Raw genomic sequence first — 18,861 nt, forward strand, 5'->3', positions numbered from 1 at the left:
GATTTATTATCCAGCCAGTGCTTTTATTTCTGAAGAGGTCCTGCTAACTGTTTCACTGCCCCTCCAGACCATGGCCTGTGCCCTCCATTTTCCTCACTTAATGAAACAACAGACTTGTGTGTCTGGAGTGGAGCTGGAAAGGCAGAAAAGACCAGAAGGGCGTCGATAACAGAAAACCCCTATGATAATGAACAGAGCAAAGCGTTTGAGATTACGGGCTATTTACTGTATATGAATATGTAATTGAGTAATTGGATATCCTGCCACATCAGGCGCAGTTGCTTAAATCAAAATTGGAATGGAGTCATAAAAGTCTCGTAATATTACTGTTGTTAACTAAAGTCTATAATGAGAGGTTCTCAGGTTGTGCTGCTGCCTGTGGGTCTCCCCGTGAATTCTCATCATGACAGATGACCCCCGCCCACGGGCACTGGACACCTCAGTCCACCAAAGAGCAACAACTTATTAATCGCGGTCGGGCATCCTGCCTCAAACACCCACCTGCACAGCAGTCGAAGGCCTCACTATCCATCCCTTCTGGAAACCCTGGCAGCCTCTTTGATTTCTCCCTTAATAAGTGAGTGTTGAATGAATACAATTTCCCACTCACTGAACATTGCGTCTTCTTAAGACGTAATAAGGGAAAGAAAGATGGAGCTGAGATGTGGCTACAGGTCAGGCTTTCTCAACCTCAGCAACAGACATTCGGGGCTGTGGGGAAGGTGCTATCTTGTGCACTGTAGGATGTTTAGTAGCATCCCTGGCCTCTACCTACGAGATGCCAGTAGCACCCACCACAGACACCACCTCTACTTGCGAAGATGTCTCCAGTCATTGCTAAATGTCCCCTGGGAGATTCAGTTGCCCCCACTGAGACCACTGGTATAGACAGTGACGGATGGCCTCATAAAGGGGAATTCAGGTGAAATAAGCCTGACTCGGAGCCCATTAGAGGATCCCAGGAAAGGCACGCTCCACTCCTGGCTGACTCCTGGGTACAAACTGAACAGACAATGGCACAGCCGAATGGATAGCTGGGCCACACCCATGACCTGTACCAACTGAGGTACATTCAGTTTTGGCTGCAGGAGTCTACCATGATGCAATTTTGGCTTGCCCCCCCCATCCCAAGTATGGCCCTAAACATCACTGATCATAGATTCTCTTGCTTTGCTTTCCCATCAGCCCACAGAGCATTAATATTCTCCCTCTACTGCTCCAAGTTCCTTTCTGTGCCAGTTGGATAGAATGGGTGTGAAGCCCTGTTGCCAGCAGGCCTCGAGTGCACCAGCTGCATCAGGAGTCCAGCATTTCCCCAAAGCCAAGAGCTGTGATCCTTCATCCTTTCATGACACGCCAGCCGCAGCTCGGTAATGAGTAACAAAAGAGCATTTAATAGAGGCCAACCTCACGTCTTAGGTTTTCAAGACAAGATCACTACCCAAAAGCTCTTACTACCTTCCAAGATGAAGCCAAAATCTCTTCAAGTCTAAAACCCTTAATCATTTCTCAGGTCCTAAGTGGCTGAATAAAAGGGGAAACCAGGGATTCACGGCTTACAAACAGACCACGTTCCAAAAGCATGTCCACCTCGAAATCAGTGGTTTGGGAAACACACACATCCTTCTTTCGAAATGATGCTCTAAGCAACGACATACCGGTTCACATTGGTGCAATACATTTTCATTTACAAAGTACACTCAGATCCATTATTTCATTCAGCCTGTGAAACGGCTCTGGGAAATATCGGGGGATTATTGTTCCCATGTTCAGAAGAAGAAACTACAGTTTACAAGAATAAATGAGAAGCGGTCCGTGAAATGCCATCTAGCCCATAACAGTTCTCATGGGGAAATGCCCTAATCATACGCGCCACAATGATTCTGCTGGAAAATATTCCTAGTTCCAAGGGTGCAATGGTTATGCCCTTGTGCTGCTGGCTCAGCGATCCTCTCCCTGCCCCTCTCTCATTACATGGTCTCATGTATCCAGAACTTCATCCAAGTCACTGATAAAAGCAGAGAACAAGGGAGGGCTCCGGGTCCAGCCTGATGGGCCTCGACTGACTGCCCCCATCAGCATGGCCTCAAGACCCCCATCAGTGCTTGATGCCTCCACCTGTCCAGACCGCGCATCAGTCTCCCTTTCCCCCTTCACCCGCCAGGCTGAAGCTGGAGGCTCATGACACCCAGAACGTGAGTTCCAGGAGGGTGGAGGGTGGAGCTGAGGCCAGAGACGGAGCAGAAGGCTTCCGGAGAAGGTGGGGCAAAGGCACCTCCAACTAGGAGTTCCCCTCACCTCTAGCCTCAACTACCGCCTCACTACTCCTGGAACACCTGGGAAGAGGTGAGAAGAGGGCGGTCAGAAAAGGGGGAGGAGGGGAATGGCGCCTGCTGACAGTAGGAAGACAGGAAGGGAAGAGGAGGTGGAGGCCACAGACCAATCGCAGAAGAGGCCACTCGTCCAGGGAAGCTGGATTAGGCGCATTTAATTCAGTGCGTTTGCTGAAAGCGGACACAGTGGAGCTCTCCACGGTAATTCTCAGATGTCATCAGAATTAACAAACTGGCTTGTTAACAATGCAGATTCCTGGCCGCCACTCCAGACCCACCCCCAAGAATCCAGCTCCTAGCTCAGAGCAGCCTGGTCCAGGTGATCTGAGGATCAGCCTTTGGGAAACACAGCCCTAGACCCTGCGCTCCCAGAGGCCACACATCCTGTGGACATCGCCTCTGCCTCTGCTCCCTTTCTTGCAGTGGCAGATGCTACTGTGGTCCAGTCAAGCTGAGAGCTGCAGCCGATCTGCAGAGGCGCGTGGCATGGTTTAGTTTTATTCCAGGAACAAGCCCCTCACTTGTTCTGTGTTATTTTGACTTTGCACAGATTCCCCAGGACTGATACACACAGGTAAGCCTCACTCAGCCTTGCAGTGGCTGCTGGCATCCATCCCTGGCCTGGACATGGTGACAGATATGTCCTTGTGGGATGGATCTGAGATGTGAAAGGAGCCAACAGGCATCACGTCTGAGATGGAGGCCAGGGGTCCAGCAGGGAGTCCATCTGAGTCTGTGACTGAGCGCCTGCCATCCTAGCAAGACCTGAAGGGTCTACTGGAGCATGAAGGAGGGGGAGGAACTCCGATTCTGTCCCCAGCAAGGACAGTATGAAGGCCAGAACTCATCTGAACAGGCGCATTTTCTTTAAAACTGTGTCTGCTCTGTCATTTCAGCCTACTCTGGTTTCTCACAGTGGGCACTTACCTCTCCCCAGTAGGTGTATGTCTCCCCGCTTCCCTGCAGGAGAGAGGCAGACGGCCCAAGGACTGGGCGGGCCCCAGGCAGGAACTCACCTTGCCAGTGATGCTTGTAATCGCACATGCGGGACAGGGCGATCATCATGGCGCAGTACAGGGGCAGGATGGCAGCACAGAGCCGCCAGCTCTTCCCCCGCCCACTCTCGGTGAAGCAGTGCAGCTTGCCAGCCAAGTAAAACGTCGTGAAGCCGAGTCCCGAAAAGGCAACTGCCGAAGAGAAACAGCAGGTGTTACTCTAGCAGGCGGGAAGCAGCAGGGAACAGGGCACCCTGAGCGTTCTGTCTGCCATCTTGCACACTACCAGGGCCAAGGCCATGTTGGCACCAGGCACCATCTAGGCAATCTGTGCTCTTGCTAGAACCACGCTGGTATGAGAATGAGAATAGGTCAACAATGAGGATGACCTTCCAGGCTCGCATGTGATCAAAATCTATTCTATTTCATTCATTCATTCATTCAACAATGACTTAATGGGTGTCTACTGTGTGCTAGACAGGCACTGACCAAGGTGGGGGGGAATAAAAAGAAGCCTCAGAGTCTATATCTGGTCTCAAGGGGCTCACGGTCTGAATGAAGGTGATGGCCACGCTAATAGAGAGTTTTAATACAACGTGTTGATTTCTACAAGAAAAAAGAGTGCATGCAAAACAAATGACTGTGGTGACAGCATAGCTTTGGAGGGGGAGGGAAAGTAAGGGATTTCTGGCTTGGTGGCACTCAGTAAAGCTGGAACAGCAAGTGCTGTGGAGAAGTGAGTTTGACAGGGAAACCAATGATGACAAATTCCTTATTTTCTCTTACAGATTATGGTTATTAATTTTTAGAATTGCAAAGACAACTCATAGCTGTGCTGAATCCATTGTCAAAAGTGTGGAGTCGGGGTTAGTATGTGAACCCCAAGCTTTCCATCCAGTCAGGTTTAAACCACAGTTGAACTCAGTGAGTAAGGTGGGTCTTCTGTGGGCTTAGAACAACGGTCCTCAACCCCGGCTACACACGGAGTCGCCTTTAAAACCTGGGAAGCTTTCAAAACTACTGGTAGCCAGGTATCATTGTCAGACAGTCTGTTTGCACTGGTCTGGAGTGGACCTTAGTGGTGTGCGTGCGTGCGTGCCTGTGTGTGTGTGTGCGGGTGGTGGGGGGGACTCCCCAGGTGATTCTATTTTTTAAAAACAATTAATTATTTATTTAGTTTTGGCTGCGTTAGGTCTTTGTTGCTGCACGCAGCTTTCTCTAGTTGCGGCGAGTGGGGGCTACTCTTCACTGCAGTGCGCAGGCTTCTCATTGCAGTGGCTTCTCTTGTTGTGGAGCACGGGCTCTAGGGCGTGTGGGCTTCAGTAGTTGTGGCATGTGGGCTCAGTAGTTGTGGCTCGCGGGCTCTAGAGCGCAGGCTCAGTAGTTGTGGCGCACGGGCTTAGTTGCTCCGCGGCACGTGGGATCTTCCCGCACCAGGGCTCGAATCCGTGTCCCCTGCATTAGCAGGCAGATTCTTAACCACTGCGCCACCAGGGAAGTCCTCCCCAGGTGAGTCTAATGGCAGCCAGGAGTGAGTTTAGATGCTTTTGTTGAAGGCAGGGGCTACAGCTCCCACCTTCTCTAGACACCAGCCTATTCAAAACTTTTCTCTTGATGAGAAAATACTCCTGAGGCCTGAGGGGCAGAGCTCCTAGGTAACCAGACGCACAGTGATTTGGTAGATTTGGTAGAATGGGTCTAATGTCATAACACCAAGGATTTAAGAGACTGTCTGAAACCTGAGCAGCGGCCTCGGCATCAGTGAGTTTGTCACAAATACAGAATGTCAGACCCACCCCAGACCTACTGAGTTAGAATCCGTATTTCACCAGATCCACAAGCGAGCTGTGTGTGCCCCAAAGTCTGAGAAGGTCTGGCCTACAGCACATTCATCCTCGTTATACAACATCTCTAAGAGTCCATCTTCAGGAAATAATACAAAACTATAGAGAAATGTAGAAGATATTCTGCTCAAAGTTATTTATAATTATGGGAAAATGTAAAGATAAAGAACTGGGATATGTCCATTCAACGGATTATGATGCAACCATGGAAATTACTGTGATTATGTAGCACTACAGACAATACTTAGGACACGATGTTTAGAGAAAAAAGCAAGAGCCTAAATTGTAGGTTCAAGATAATCATGGTTATAGTACATAAAAATGAATAACCTGCAACTTTAACAAATTATCTCTGATAATAATGTGTCTTCTTAAACGGGGTTCCCCAAGTATGAACACAAGCTTGTACCAAAGCAGAACTTTCTCAGCAATCAAATTAAACAAGTAACAGAGTATTTTTGTTTTTAAACAGGATATTAAGCCAGGTTTATCTCAGGAATAAAAATGAAGCCCTTAAACATTTCTGAATAATGATTTGTGCTCAAACAGGAAGCAGTGCCAACATATACTGAATGTTCTGTTTAAAGTAAAACTAGGCGCCAACTGCATTGCCCAGGCCTGTTCTGGATCGTCTGCTATGATGAAGGGCATTAAGTGATTTACAGGGTGTCCAAAGCGGCCCCATTTGGCCATCACCCTCCTAGCAAGTGCAACGGGTTCTTAATTGCCCATCCTCACCCACTTTGCTCTGTCTCTGCTTTTCGTTCACACTCTGCCCTGAGGTAACAGAGTGGGGGAGGGCTGGACACTTGGTTCTGGTGGGTACCGGCCTCATTCTGAGCTCTTACAGGAGGAGTAACGGACTTCGTTCAAATCTGACAGTTTAGCAGTCTACCCACCTATTACTGCTACTCCATTTATATAAGCGTCTTGAGCATCCACGGATTTTGGTATCTGTGGGGCTCCTGGTACCATTCCCCGAAGGATGCTGAGGGATGACTGTACATTGAATGTGGTGAGCCTAAAAGATCTGCCCTGGGGCTTTGTAGGGTTATGGATGAAAGTTTCCAAGATTTGAATCAGACAAGAGGCAGCCCTGGGTGTTGCCAAGTTGTCATCTCTTGGGAAAAGAAGTCTCATTAAAAAGAAGGTCAATGAGCATAGAGGGGATGTTGAGCAGGAATTTGTATGTGTCCCCATAAAAAATGGTTTGGAGACTTTAAGACATATGAGTCCCGGCTCAGCAGCCAACAGCCCTGAGCCTCTGGGCATATTCACAAGATGGACAAGAGAAGGGGCCGCTGAAAACCCTCCAAGGTCAAGTCCTGGGGCAGGTGGTTTGAGGCCAGACCCTCAGCTTCCACCCGGTCACCTCCTTGCCCCCAGGAACTCAAATTTGGCCAGTTTTGACAGTGGAGGCTGTGGCTCATTCTTTGGAGAGCAGGTAAAGCATGTTCTCTCCTGCTCGGTGGGGCCCACGCTGCAGGTCCTCCAAACTGGAGAAGCATTCACTTCTTTGAAAAGGAGGAGGAATTCAAAGGCATTTTAAAGGCTGAGTTCAACAGCCTGGATCACGTGGGCAAGCAGCAGCAGCCAGTCTCACATCCTATTGGGCCTCCGGGCAGCACCTTTAAAGCAGCACTGTGCACCCTTGTCTAGCTGACATGAGAGACTCGGATTCCATGCTAAACCTTACGCTTGTCACTTTCTCACTGATACTCCTACAGTTACTGAACCAGCATGATGTCCTTTGGCAAAGGGCTTCTGAGGCATTTCCTTCTGGCCCAGGAGGCACGTCCCAGCTGTGGGCAGCTCAGGCGCTTTGTCAAAATTCCTGCTTTCCCAAATACCAACTGAATAAGAATTAGGCTCTATCAAACCATCCTGAATTCACAGGATCCCCCAGTTTTTCTGCCACTTCCTCCTGTGAGGCTGGGGGTTTGGGACCAGCATGTAATCTCCCATGAGCCTTCCAGCTCTGAGATCCTGGGACTTACCAAGGCTCAGATTCAAGTTCAACTGGGAGAAAAAGAAAACAGAAGGTTTTTAAAGAACTTCTTTCCAATTCTAGCCAAACACCACCCTCTTCTCTTCTCAAAGAAACATGCATTTGAGACCCTGAGGGGCTGTAGAAGTTTTTATGCTAGTGAGGGGCAGGTGAGATGACATTCGTTCCAAGTGACCGTCTTCCCCCTGAAACACGGTCCTTGCTTCCAGCGTGATTAGGAAATAAAACTGAGAATTGGGCAAAGATGCAGGCAGAGCACTGGACATTTTGGAAGATCGGGATTATAAAACAGGATAAATGCATTCATATTTTGCTAACATTATTAACAGAAATATGATTAGAACAGTCCCAAGCCAGTGGTGTGAGAGAAAACTGAGTCTACCTCTTCAGGGGTAGAACAGAGTTTAGAACACACACACACACACACACACACACACACACACAAGCACTCATGGTGATGGTGGGAAGAGCATATGCCCCTTCCTTTCAGAGCTTGTAGCAGGTTTTCTTGGCTGGAAGCAGCTGATCGTAAATATTTCTATGTTGATCTGGCTGTGAAAAGTAAAGATGCTCTTGGAGCTTCTAAACTAGGAAGCAGATGAAAGAGTGTGGCTTCCCCCCCCCCCCCCCCGCCCCGTTTCTGGCATTTTCAGTGCTCACTTGGCTGTCATCAATGAAGAGTCAATAAGCAAAGCATCACAGTACCAGTTGCTGGCCCAGGTGGTGATGCCAGGCATGTCACATTAACAGGTCTATCTGCCTGCCCAGTGATTCTGAAAGGAAATCACTGATTCTTCTCTCCAGCTGCATAGATGAATTGTCACAGGTTTACAACATTCCCTTTGCAAAGAAAGGTCTATTTACTGAGACAGCTTAGGTGAAAGAATGTTGTTTTGCTTTTTCCTCCTCAGTTGACTTTTCAACCAAGTGGAAGAGGTTTGGACCCCAAGGATTGCAAGAAATAAGAAAACCAGCACCAAAGAAAAAAGCTTTAAAAGCAAACGAGATAAGAATCGGGACAGACCCAGCTTTTCGTGTTGTATTTTTCACTTCTGCTAATTATAATGAATTTCCCCAGACAAACTGATAATTCCTGGCACCACAAATGGAATTGTGTTCTAATGCGGTTGTACAAATTTTTCATTATATGATCCTCAAAGAGTTAGTATTTTCTTTTCCAAGAGGGAGAAGGGCAATACCAGGTGGTTGAGTAACTTTTCATGTTGAAGGGTGTTTTGAGTTTGCCAGTGCATCTCCACAAGACCACCCAAAACCAAGGATGTGGGAACAAGCATGCCTAGTCAGCACTTTGCAGACCCTGACAAGCAGGAGAGGGCTGTTGGGAGTCAGGGATCCAGGTTCCCACCTTGGCTCTGCCATTAACTGAATGCACGATCTTGGACAAGTTGCTTTCCCTCTCTGGGCTTCAGGTTGCTCTGCAAAATAAGAGGCTGAACCACAAGTGGCCACCACATCACGCCCGGGGGAGCCAGGCAGATGGGGAACATGAGTAAAGTAGTTGGATGTTGAGTCAATTTTTTTTGCAACAGAAAACCCTCCCGGGTTCTATTTCTAGACGCTCAGATCCAGGAAGTACTTCACTTCCAGAAAAAATTAATGCTTCATTTGTGATTATAAATGGCAACTAATACCTGGCTTCGCTGTTGGGAGACATCTGAGAGTAGTGAGGACTGGGGCAAACTGGGGAACACCTGCCTGTTTAAAGGTGCAGCCCCACCTCTGCTCAAGCTGGTGTCCGCCACACGGGCTCAGTGTTCTCAGAAGTTTTGATCTTGTAACAGAAGAAGGAAACCCTGATATTTATGGGAAATGTCTCCATTTTAAATATTAACAACTCATCAGAAATGAATACAGTACAGACCAAATGAACTCATCCACGGGCCAGCAGGGCTGGGGGCTGGGTCTGCAGGCTGCCAACTCGAGAGCTCACCTGCCTTCCGGTGCTAACGGTCCACTGTTTAAATGACCTCCTAAGCTTGCGCTGAGCATGACGCACACCAATTCATCCCTTCTCTTCACACTAGAGCAAAGAAGCACTCGATAAGTTTGGGGTGGTTCTGTTTAAACCAATAACAACAACAAATTAAGTTACACAGGAGATTTGAGGATTGAATAATCCATTCAGACGGAGGGAGTATTGTGCGCTGTTGAAGAAAGCGGGCTTTTCGGGCAAACCGAGCATATGTGGACTCAACTCTGCCACCTTCTCCCATGTGAGCTCATCTCTGGGGGCCTCAGTTTCCTCATTTGCGCAGTGGGGTTAGTAGCACTCAACCCACAAAGCCATGTTGAGGATGCGTTCAGGAGGACCTGTGACATGCTTAGCGTCCTTACTGGGTGCCGGGTGATCGCTCTCCTCACACTGCTGGCTGCCGCAGCTGCCATGCTCCTGCTGTACCCGGCCTGGTTCTGTAAAGTTCCATCCTCAAAGAAAAGCCTTCACAAGCTCCACTCTTGCAATCTGCAGCTCTTCAGTTACATAACTGCATGCTTGCTCACAGAGAATTCTGGAACCGGGTTCTCAGCCTCTCACAATTCTGCAGCCCCCGTGGCCCTCAGCAGATGTAAAATGATCTTAGCTGGTCAAATGAACAAACTTAAAGGAGCCAGCGGAGATACTGTTCCCACCCCACTCTGCAGACGCCTGAAGCTCTCAGATGAGAGCGTCAGACAACCAGCAGGCCATTCTTATGCTACATGACCCATCATCGCATAGCTTGCTTCTACGATTCCAAGTTTCACTGTGTTGAAACCTATTTTTATGTCCCTGTGGCCCCAAATCCCTTAAGAGGATTAGTTTCTCATTCATAGTTTCAGTTTCATAGTTTCTCAATGCATAGCTCATTCTAGCTAAGATGCCCGTTCTGTTTTCTTTTTTATGACAAGCTATATTCATTAACATTCTAAGTTACTGATTAAGAGATGTCACTTTCAAAAAAGGATGAAAGAAGATCGCTACAAATCTTAGAACGTGGGTCCACAGTGCATCTGTAGCCTAACTCATTCAACCGAACAGGAAAGCCAGTTATTATTCCTCATGAAATGACTGACAGAAGATCATTAGCATCTGATGTAGCTACCGAACCAGAGTTATAATTTCGAGGGGAAATTCTGATAATATTACAGAATAGACTCAGTACCCACAGTGATTTTTTTTTAAGTCTCTCCTTCTCTCTAATCCAGCAGTAATGCGATTGTTTTGCTCTGATGTAGGAGACAAAAAGTCTATCTTGGCTGGAATGAAGAGAATTCTCAAAATCCCAGAAATCTTCTGAATTTCACGCCAATGATTCCTCTAAAATTTCTTTTAAAAACAAGAGTCCATTGCAATTGATATAATCCAAGGGTGGGGGGTTAAGTTTATTCATCCCTGCAGTAGAGCTGTCTGTGATTCCAGGCAGGTCAGAGTGGCCAACAGCCTCAGGTAGAATGACTTACTCTGGTACCATCAGCCTTAAGATTTAACAAGAGTTAAATCTTTCAGCTGGTAAGGAGCTGGGACAAAGGAGAATGGGGGGGTCCTAAGCTCCTTGGGGGAGGCAGGCAGAGTTTGAGGCTGTTGAAGTCAACACCACTTGACCGCCCGATCCAGAGGGATGGAAAGAACCATCCTGGCCCACTGAAGGTAGCCAAGAAGACCTAGTGGATACAACCACAGAGATGTAAAATGAACTGAGAACCTACAATGAGGCAGAGGTGAAGTAGGGACTGAGCACAGGTAAGAAGTGCTCTTGTAGCCCAGCTGGATGGACCCAGGTAGGCGACCTGACCCCATCACCTCCTACCTGTGTGACCTAAGGAGAGGAGCTTAACTCCTGAAGTTCAGCCTTGCCATCTATAAGTCAACAGCTGTCCACAGAGCAATTGAGAGAACCAACGATAGAGTGTCCATGGCATGCTGGACAAAGCGCCTGGCACGCCTTAGGCCCTAAGTTAAAATCTGATCTCTTTTCCCTTTCATCTGTTTTTTCTACTTATGCTCTTTCTCAAAACCATGCTACCTCCCCACAGTGCATCTGAGAACATGGAAGAGGAAACAAAACAAATGCACATACAAAGATAACAAGCATGTGAGTTCCACGGACCAGAATGGCTCCATGACCAAGACACCAAGATGGTGTCTGTGTCTGTTGCCATTATATCCTTCACATCAAGAACAGTGCCAGGCACATCACTGGTGCTCAATAAAGACAAGTGAATGAACAAATTAATGACATGAAGGGTAATATGAAAACTGGACCAGATGATGTGTACTCTTCAGGGCTCTAAGGAAACACAGTGATGAGCATCCCTTTTCTGCCTAACAAACTCCTACTCACCCTGCAAGTCTCTTTAAATGTCACTTCCTCAGAGGCCTTCCCTGGCCCCACCAGCAGGTGTAACAGGCTCTGACTGCCCTCTGCACCTGTCCTTCGTAACACTTAGCACCACTCTTTTCATTTATGTGATTGTCTAGCATCTATCTCCCTTCCACTAGATTCTCAGCTCTGCGAGGGCAGAGGCTGTGTACCCTGTGCCTGCACTCACTAGGTGCTCAATAAATGTACACACTGAATGAATGGCTACAGACCTGATAATCAGGGGAGGTTTCACAACGGAAGAAGACAGGGCTGCATCCAACGGAGGAGAAGGGTTAGAGTCAGGCTCGGAACTTCACTGGCTCAGGATAACGTGAGAGAGGGAGGTGAGCTGGGCCCTCATTGAATTCTTCCTTATCACAGCCCACCCTCCAGACATATGGTGTGTGTAACACACACACACACACACACACACACACACACACTTCCCTGGGCTCATCCTACGAGGATGACCCCAGAATCCTCCTAGAGCCTTCAGAGCAGGAGTCCCTCTGTTCTCCAGAGACTAACAGCCACCTCCCAGATATCTGGGCTAAATACTGGGGAAAAATTAAGAAGCTACAGAAAGGGAAGCAACACGAGATTCTAAGGGTCTGAAGGAAGGGCAGGTGGAGTGCTGTTTCAATGAACAAGAAAAGAAGAAAAGTGGAAACTGTTTACCAGGTACCAGGAGTGTTCCATCAGAAGGACAACAAAACCATCAGTCACTGAGAGCCTCCATCTGCCAGACTGTGCTAGGAAGCTTTCATTACCTGGCTTCACTGCATCCCTAGAACAACACAATGATGTAGAAGTTGGGCCTGTTACATGGGTGAGAAATGGAGGCTCAGGTCAAATTACCTACCGAAGGTTAATGCAGTCCTTAAGAAATTGCGAATTATTTCTAAATAGAGAAAAAAATCACAGATTTTCCTAGCATAGTTGTAGTTATAGCAACGTTAACTGCCTGTTTGTTTTATAGCCCCTGTAGGCGTGTGACTATCGGGGTCACTGTTGACGCCTTAGGACCCAGCACACTGCCTGCGAGGCGAAGTCAGCAAAACACGGTGACTGAATGAATATATAAATGGTAGAGACTATTTATTCTTTCACAAACATAACTTCACTCAATTAAGTACTCTGGCAAAAGGCCAAGGTCCTTGGGGACAGAAAGACATTATATGGCCATGAAAGGTCACGTCCTCCATTCCCTGCTTCTAGGCAGGGTGATTCTTCAGCCACCTGAGCCAGACGAGATTTCCATCTCATGATGGAAAGGACCGCTCAGCCTTGTTTAAGGAAGGAGCAATGGGGAAAAGGAGAAGGTAGCAAAAAGCTCATAATTAGTCTGAAAGCAAATGTCAGAGGCAGGAAATACAAACAGAGTAAAGCAGACTACAAATTCCTTGCATAACCCCAGTCTGCATCTCCAAAGAGGATTTTGTTCTGAAAAAGAAAAAAAAAGAACCAACCCAGGCACAATGTGCGAGAAGTGCAGAGGAAGCACGAGTGGTAGGGAAAGAAACTGACTTGAGGAGAAGAAGATGGTGGTCCTTTTGTCAAGCCCCGGAAGCACCAATCCTGGGAAGCAGCAAAGCATCCGCTGAGGAGGATTAAGGGTTTTTAAATGACAGAAGCCACTTTGGCTCCCCGCATCCACCCTATGCTGACTGATGAAAAATTCTTATTAGGAATCATAAATATTACTCCTCACGCTAGAGAGAGCTAAGAACAGTCACCACGATGGGATGTGATTCTGCATATCACAACATCCTAATCTACTGAAGGTCTAAATCCCCAGGACAGCTTTTGCTTTTTTTCAGTCTTGATTATATGCCACAATGACCTGAAACATAAATATAAGAGTAAGCCTTCAAAAAGGAGAAATCACCTTTTTCCATAACACTGTTAGGGGAGCTGATAAAAGCATGGGCAGGATTCAGATGAAGATACACTTTAATGGGAAATAACTTTATCTTACCTCTGACCAACGGCCTTAGCAGAGCATAAATTTGATGGCGAGATTTGAATAGTAAGGTACACATTTGAGAAACAACTAAAAAGGCAGTAGCCATTAATTTGCCCAGTATGCTCATCTGATTAGCCTCTCCACGGGGTTTACGGTCTCCAGGAGAAACTCTGGAAGTCTTAATGACTGCTACTGCCTAGCTGTCTTCTAAGGAAGCGGTCTCAACGACATCTGCCTTTTGTGAAATGTTGTATCACCTGCAGTATGATTTCTCAGGGAAAACAACCCTTCTAACTTGCCCCTAGCAGCCTTGATTGGGGATCTCAGCCTGAACAGGAAGGGAATGTGCAAAACAATAGAAAAAATATATATAATATATATTTTGCTCTCTGCCCCTGGTTCCTGGCACAGAGCTCCTAAAATCTGTGTAAACTCCTAAGTGGTAAGAGCACGAGGAGTACCTTTTGGTCTACTGAGCAGAGTCTGGGGGCTCCTGGAGAGGTGCTTGCTGGTCACCAGAAAGACCAAGCCATGATTAGAAGCTTGGAATTTTCATCTCCCATTCTCCAGAGAGGGGAGGGGGACTAGAAACAGTTCATGAATGATCAGACCGACATGATGAAGCCACCACAAAAATCCCAAAAGTAGGGGATTCAGAGAGCTTTCAGGTTAGTGAACATATCCATGTACCGGGAGGGTGACCCCAACTCCATGGGGACACAATGTCCTATGCTCAGGACTCTCCCAGACCTCACCGTATGTATCTTTTTTTCTGGCTGCTCATCTGCATCCTTTATCAAATCCTTTAATAAAATGGTAAATGTCAGGAAGTGTTTCCCTGAGTTCTGTGAGCTGCTCTAGCAAATTAATCAAACCGGAGGAGGGGGTCATGGGAACCTCAGATTTGCAGCTGCTTGATCAGAAACACAAGTGAAAACCTGGAGTTGTGACTGGAGCCTGAAATGCGGGCAGCCTGGTGGGATTGCGCCCTTCACCTGTGGGATCTGAGGCTCTCTCCAGATAGAGAGTGTTGGAAATGAGTTAAATTGTAGGACGCCCAGCAGAGAATTGCTTGGTGGGGAAAGCCCTGCACATCTGGCGTCAGAAGCACTGTGAGTGTGACAGTAGTGTGATGGAAGAGAGAAGAAACACAGGAGGAAGACTGGGTTTTTGACACAGACTGTAAATGGGCTAAGCATTAAGAAGATCTACCAAAAAGTACATCATCTACTTGAAAAAAAAAAAAAAAAAGATCTATACCACCTCCAAGGTAGTTGGCTCAAACGCTGACTACCAGGGCAGCCTGTGATGGGTGCTGACCACACAGCCCAATCAAACCTTCCCAATATTGCGTAAATGGAAAAGGGGAAGACAAATGGACTTCACATTTCTGCCCTACGTTAGGCTAGGTCAGTGTTTTGGTTACTGAAGAAAACTGCACCACCAGTCCCAGGACTGAAGCCCCAGGTGACATGGTGGCCGATCAGGTGGCTTCCCAACCTTCCCCCACATCCTTGTTTCTCTGACACCAAACTCCCATCACCAAAGACCAACCAGGCTCATCTCTCACTTACACCCCTAAGGAAACTGATCATAAACAGGACAAGAGCTTCGTTTAGCGAATGTACACAAAGGCTGTCTCTCCCCCTGTTATTACTTCAAAAAAGATTTGTTTTATGTTCATACAAGAATTGTGGATTTTTTTTTAAGTTAGAAAGGCCATTTAAATTTTGGAAAGCAAATATAAGGCATTTCATCTCCTGTGATGTTGGTAGCAAGGGACTTCGTCCAGAAGCCAGTTGTGGACTCAGAAACTCCGTCAAGGCAGTGTCCAAGCAGTGACTTGCCCCACACAACAAGGTGGAATCCACCCTGGTGGCTTTTAAATCATTTCATCCAGGACAGCACAAATTAGAACAAAAAGAGAACTCTTCTAGGTGTTAGAAGATCTGGGTTCCAGGTCAGGGTGGTGTCCCCCCAAGTGGTCTCATCTGTTCACCAAATGGGGACAACAACATCACCGAACTCTCAAAACACATGGTATTGGTGAAAGTACTTTGTAAACAGAAATTCAAGAAACAAATGGAAGGTGTTAGTAAAGCCGAGGAAACAGGTAACCAGAAATATTGAAGCTGGTCTCGAGCCCAGATCTGACCGCCTCTAAGCCCAAGTTTAATCCTCTTTTCCCATACAGAATTATCCAGAAATTTCCAAACTCAAGACTTTATTCCCAGTGATGTGGCAGGCTATATATCCTGATGGAAATAATTAAATGTTGGATGAAATATAAAACAAAGAAACAAGCTTTTAAACCTATCACTGAGTTGACATTAAGAGAAGAATTACTGAAAGCAAGGTTTCCCAAAATGAAAGGCAAACAAGGGTCTTAGACACAGGAAACAGCAAAGCCAGACGGTGCCCTGAGTGTGTCTGTGGAAACCTGCAGACCTTGAGCTTCACTTTGATGTCTCCCTGAGGCACAGGAGTAAAGAAACAAAGTCTCAGGCCTATCCAAGTGGGAAAATATAACAGAAGACCCCTGAATAAACCTTAGGTCCTAAAGGCCTTAGATTAAGTAAGAAAGGAAGCTTGATTTTCAGAAAGAAACAGCAAGGAAATTTGGCTGTCTCCATTTTTCTGCTGTGTGGAGAGATTTCATAAATACAACTCTTGTAGGTTTTTGCTGTCCCATCCATGCTTCTCATATGGTCCCCAAAAAACCTAAAGTGGAGAATTAATTTTGGATGGCCCTGGAGTAGGTAGTGCTCTCTGGAGGAATGCATCTTCAACCCAGATATCAAAATACTCCCCAAAATAAAGTTCTAGGAAAAATTAAAAGCCCAGCATAAGAAAACTCAAAACACAAAAGATTCCAGGGCATATAAAGGAAAAACATATTCACAACAACCTTTATAAGGCACAGAATATAAAGTAATTATTTGCAATATGTTTAAGGAAATTATACGGAAGCATGAAAATAAGGATGAAGAAGAAGCATTCTAAAAAATAATGAAGCAGATTTTTAAAAAGACCAAATAGAATTTCTGTAAATAAAAAATGAGTATTGAATTTAAAATAGGATTAAATAATAAATAGATTAAATAGTAGGTGAGACAAAGCTGAATAGAGAATTAGTAAATTGGAAGGTAGGTTCAAAATTCTTCCAGAATGCACTTGAAGAGGAAAAACAAGAAGAAGGAGGAGAAGGAGAAGGAGGGGAAGGAGCGGGAGGGGAGGGGGAGGGAGAGGAGGACTGAGAGAGAGAGAGGTGAAGAATATGAAGAGAGGCTGAGTGACAAGGATAATATGGTGAAAAAGTTGAGAGAGACATAAACTGTCAAATAAGAATTCCATATCTAATAAAGTTATCTTTCAAGAATGAGGTCAAACAAAGAAAATTCAGAAAAATCAAAAACAGAGCATTTACCACAAAAGATATATCAAAAGAAGGAAATTTAAAGGATATATTTTTGGCAGAAAGCGGAAAGGCTGAGATGGAAAAGAGAATGTTATGTATATGTTTAAACTATGCACAGGTTGGTGGTTTTGTTGGGGGAGAGAGAGGAAGAATCAGGCTAGAATTAAACACCAAAGAAAATTACCAGATATATTAGAATGCATTTATCAGAGCTAAAGCATTTAAAGTCTTTATGCTGCTCAGAAGAAGAAAAACAAAAATATTAATTAATTTGAGACTTTGTTAACTACATGTGTTAACCAAGAGGCTTGGTAGAACTTGCAAACAAAAGGAGGAAAATAATGGAATGAGAAGATGAAAATGGTGCAAGAAGGAAGAGGAGACAGTACATAATGAATGATATAAATAAATCCTAATATATGAGTAATAACAGTAAGTATAATTGAAAACAACTCCCCAGGTAAAAGTTAAAAAAATATATAGATAAAAAAATAGAGTACAAACAGTTACAGGACAGAAAAAGATACAAGAAGCAAACTTTAACCAATAGAAAGTTGGCCTCAATATATATATATATATTTTTTTTGCCTGCATTGGGTCTTCATTGCTGCACACGGGCTTTTCTCTAGTTGTGGCGAGCAGGGGCTACTCTTCATTGCGGTGCATGGGCTTCTCATTGCGGTGGCTCCTCTTGTTGTGGAGTACGGGCTCTAGGCGTGCAGGCTTCAGTAGTTGTAGCACATGGGCTCAGTAGTTGTGGCACGTGGGCCCTAGAGTGTGCAGACTTCAGTAGTTGCAGTGTGTGGGCTCAGCAGTTGTGGCATGCAGGCTCAAGGGCACGCGGGCTTCAGTAACTGTGGAGTGCAGGCTCAGTGGTTGTGGCTCGCAGGCTCTAGAGCACAGGCTCAGTAGTTGTGGTGTACGGGCTTAGTTGCTCTGTGGCATGTGGGATCTTCCTGGACCAGGGATTGAACCCTTGTCCCCTGCATTGGCAGGCAGATTCTTAACCACTGTGCCATCAGGGAAGTCTCTGGCCTCAATATTAAAGTCAAACGTTCTTTATTGTAAAAAACAGCACTAGAAATAAAGATGGTCATGGACTTAATTATAAAAGTAGTAGAAAGTATAATAGGAAGTATGACAATTCTAAACTATGTTTACACATCACTTCAAAATATAGGAATCAAAAATGGGCAAAATTACAAAGACCACAGAACTACAACATCTACTCTAACAGTGGAAAATTTTAATGTGCATTTAAATAAATTAAGCATAAATTAATATGACTACTTTAATGGTATAAACTAAGCATTAATTAATCATAAACAGAAAATTTAGAGAGGATATGTAAAATTTGAACAGCACAATTTACAAGCTTAGTCCAATGGACATATATAAAACTTTATTTCCAGCAGTTTAAAAATTTACATTCTTTCTAACCATTATGGAATACTTATGAAAACTGACCATATGCCAAGCCACAAAGCTAGCCTCAAGATCAAAAGATTGATAATTTTTGCAGATCACATTATCTGACCACAAAGTAATTAAACTATAAATCATTTTTAAAATATAACAAGAAAAAAATCATGTTTAGGGTTTTTTTTTTTTTTAAAAGCTCTTCTAAACAACTTATGAGTCACAGAAGAAAAATCAAAACTAGAAAATTTTCAAAAGTAAATTTAATGAAAATATTCATTAAAACTTATAGAATGTAGCTAAAGAAACATTTATAGGAAAATTTATAGCACAAATTGTTTAAGTTAGAAAAAGAAGACAGACTAGCATTATTAAGCAATGCATTTAAGTTAACTTAATAAATTTACAAAAGAACAGAATACATTTAAAGTTGATGGAGGGAAATAATAAAGGTAACAGAAGAAATAACGAAAAATAAAACAAACACGTGGTAAAGAGGCTCATAGCAAAAGTTGGC

The 18,861-nt window shown here is 45.2% G+C and overlaps 1 protein-coding gene across 4 annotated transcripts in view; it reads right to left on the bottom strand.

The window, feature by feature from the left end:
• Nucleotides 1-18,861, bottom strand: part of PLPP4 (phospholipid phosphatase 4) — a 187,554-nt gene that overhangs the window by 7,662 nt on the left and 161,031 nt on the right. For 3 of the 4 annotated variants that reach the window (XM_060033530.1, XM_060033529.1, XM_060033531.1), the window contains one exon: nt 3,350-3,520. The exons of the other annotated variant lie outside the window; for it this stretch is intronic. In XM_060033530.1, coding sequence (XP_059889513.1) covers nt 3,350-3,520 — 171 coding nt within the window. The remainder of the gene's footprint in view (nt 1-3,349; nt 3,521-18,861) is intronic. 4 annotated transcript variants of the gene reach the window in all.

The sequence above is a fragment of the Delphinus delphis genome, chromosome 16 (genome assembly GCF_949987515.2).
Source record: "Delphinus delphis chromosome 16, mDelDel1.2, whole genome shotgun sequence".
Taxonomy (NCBI): Eukaryota; Metazoa; Chordata; class Mammalia; order Artiodactyla; family Delphinidae; genus Delphinus; species Delphinus delphis.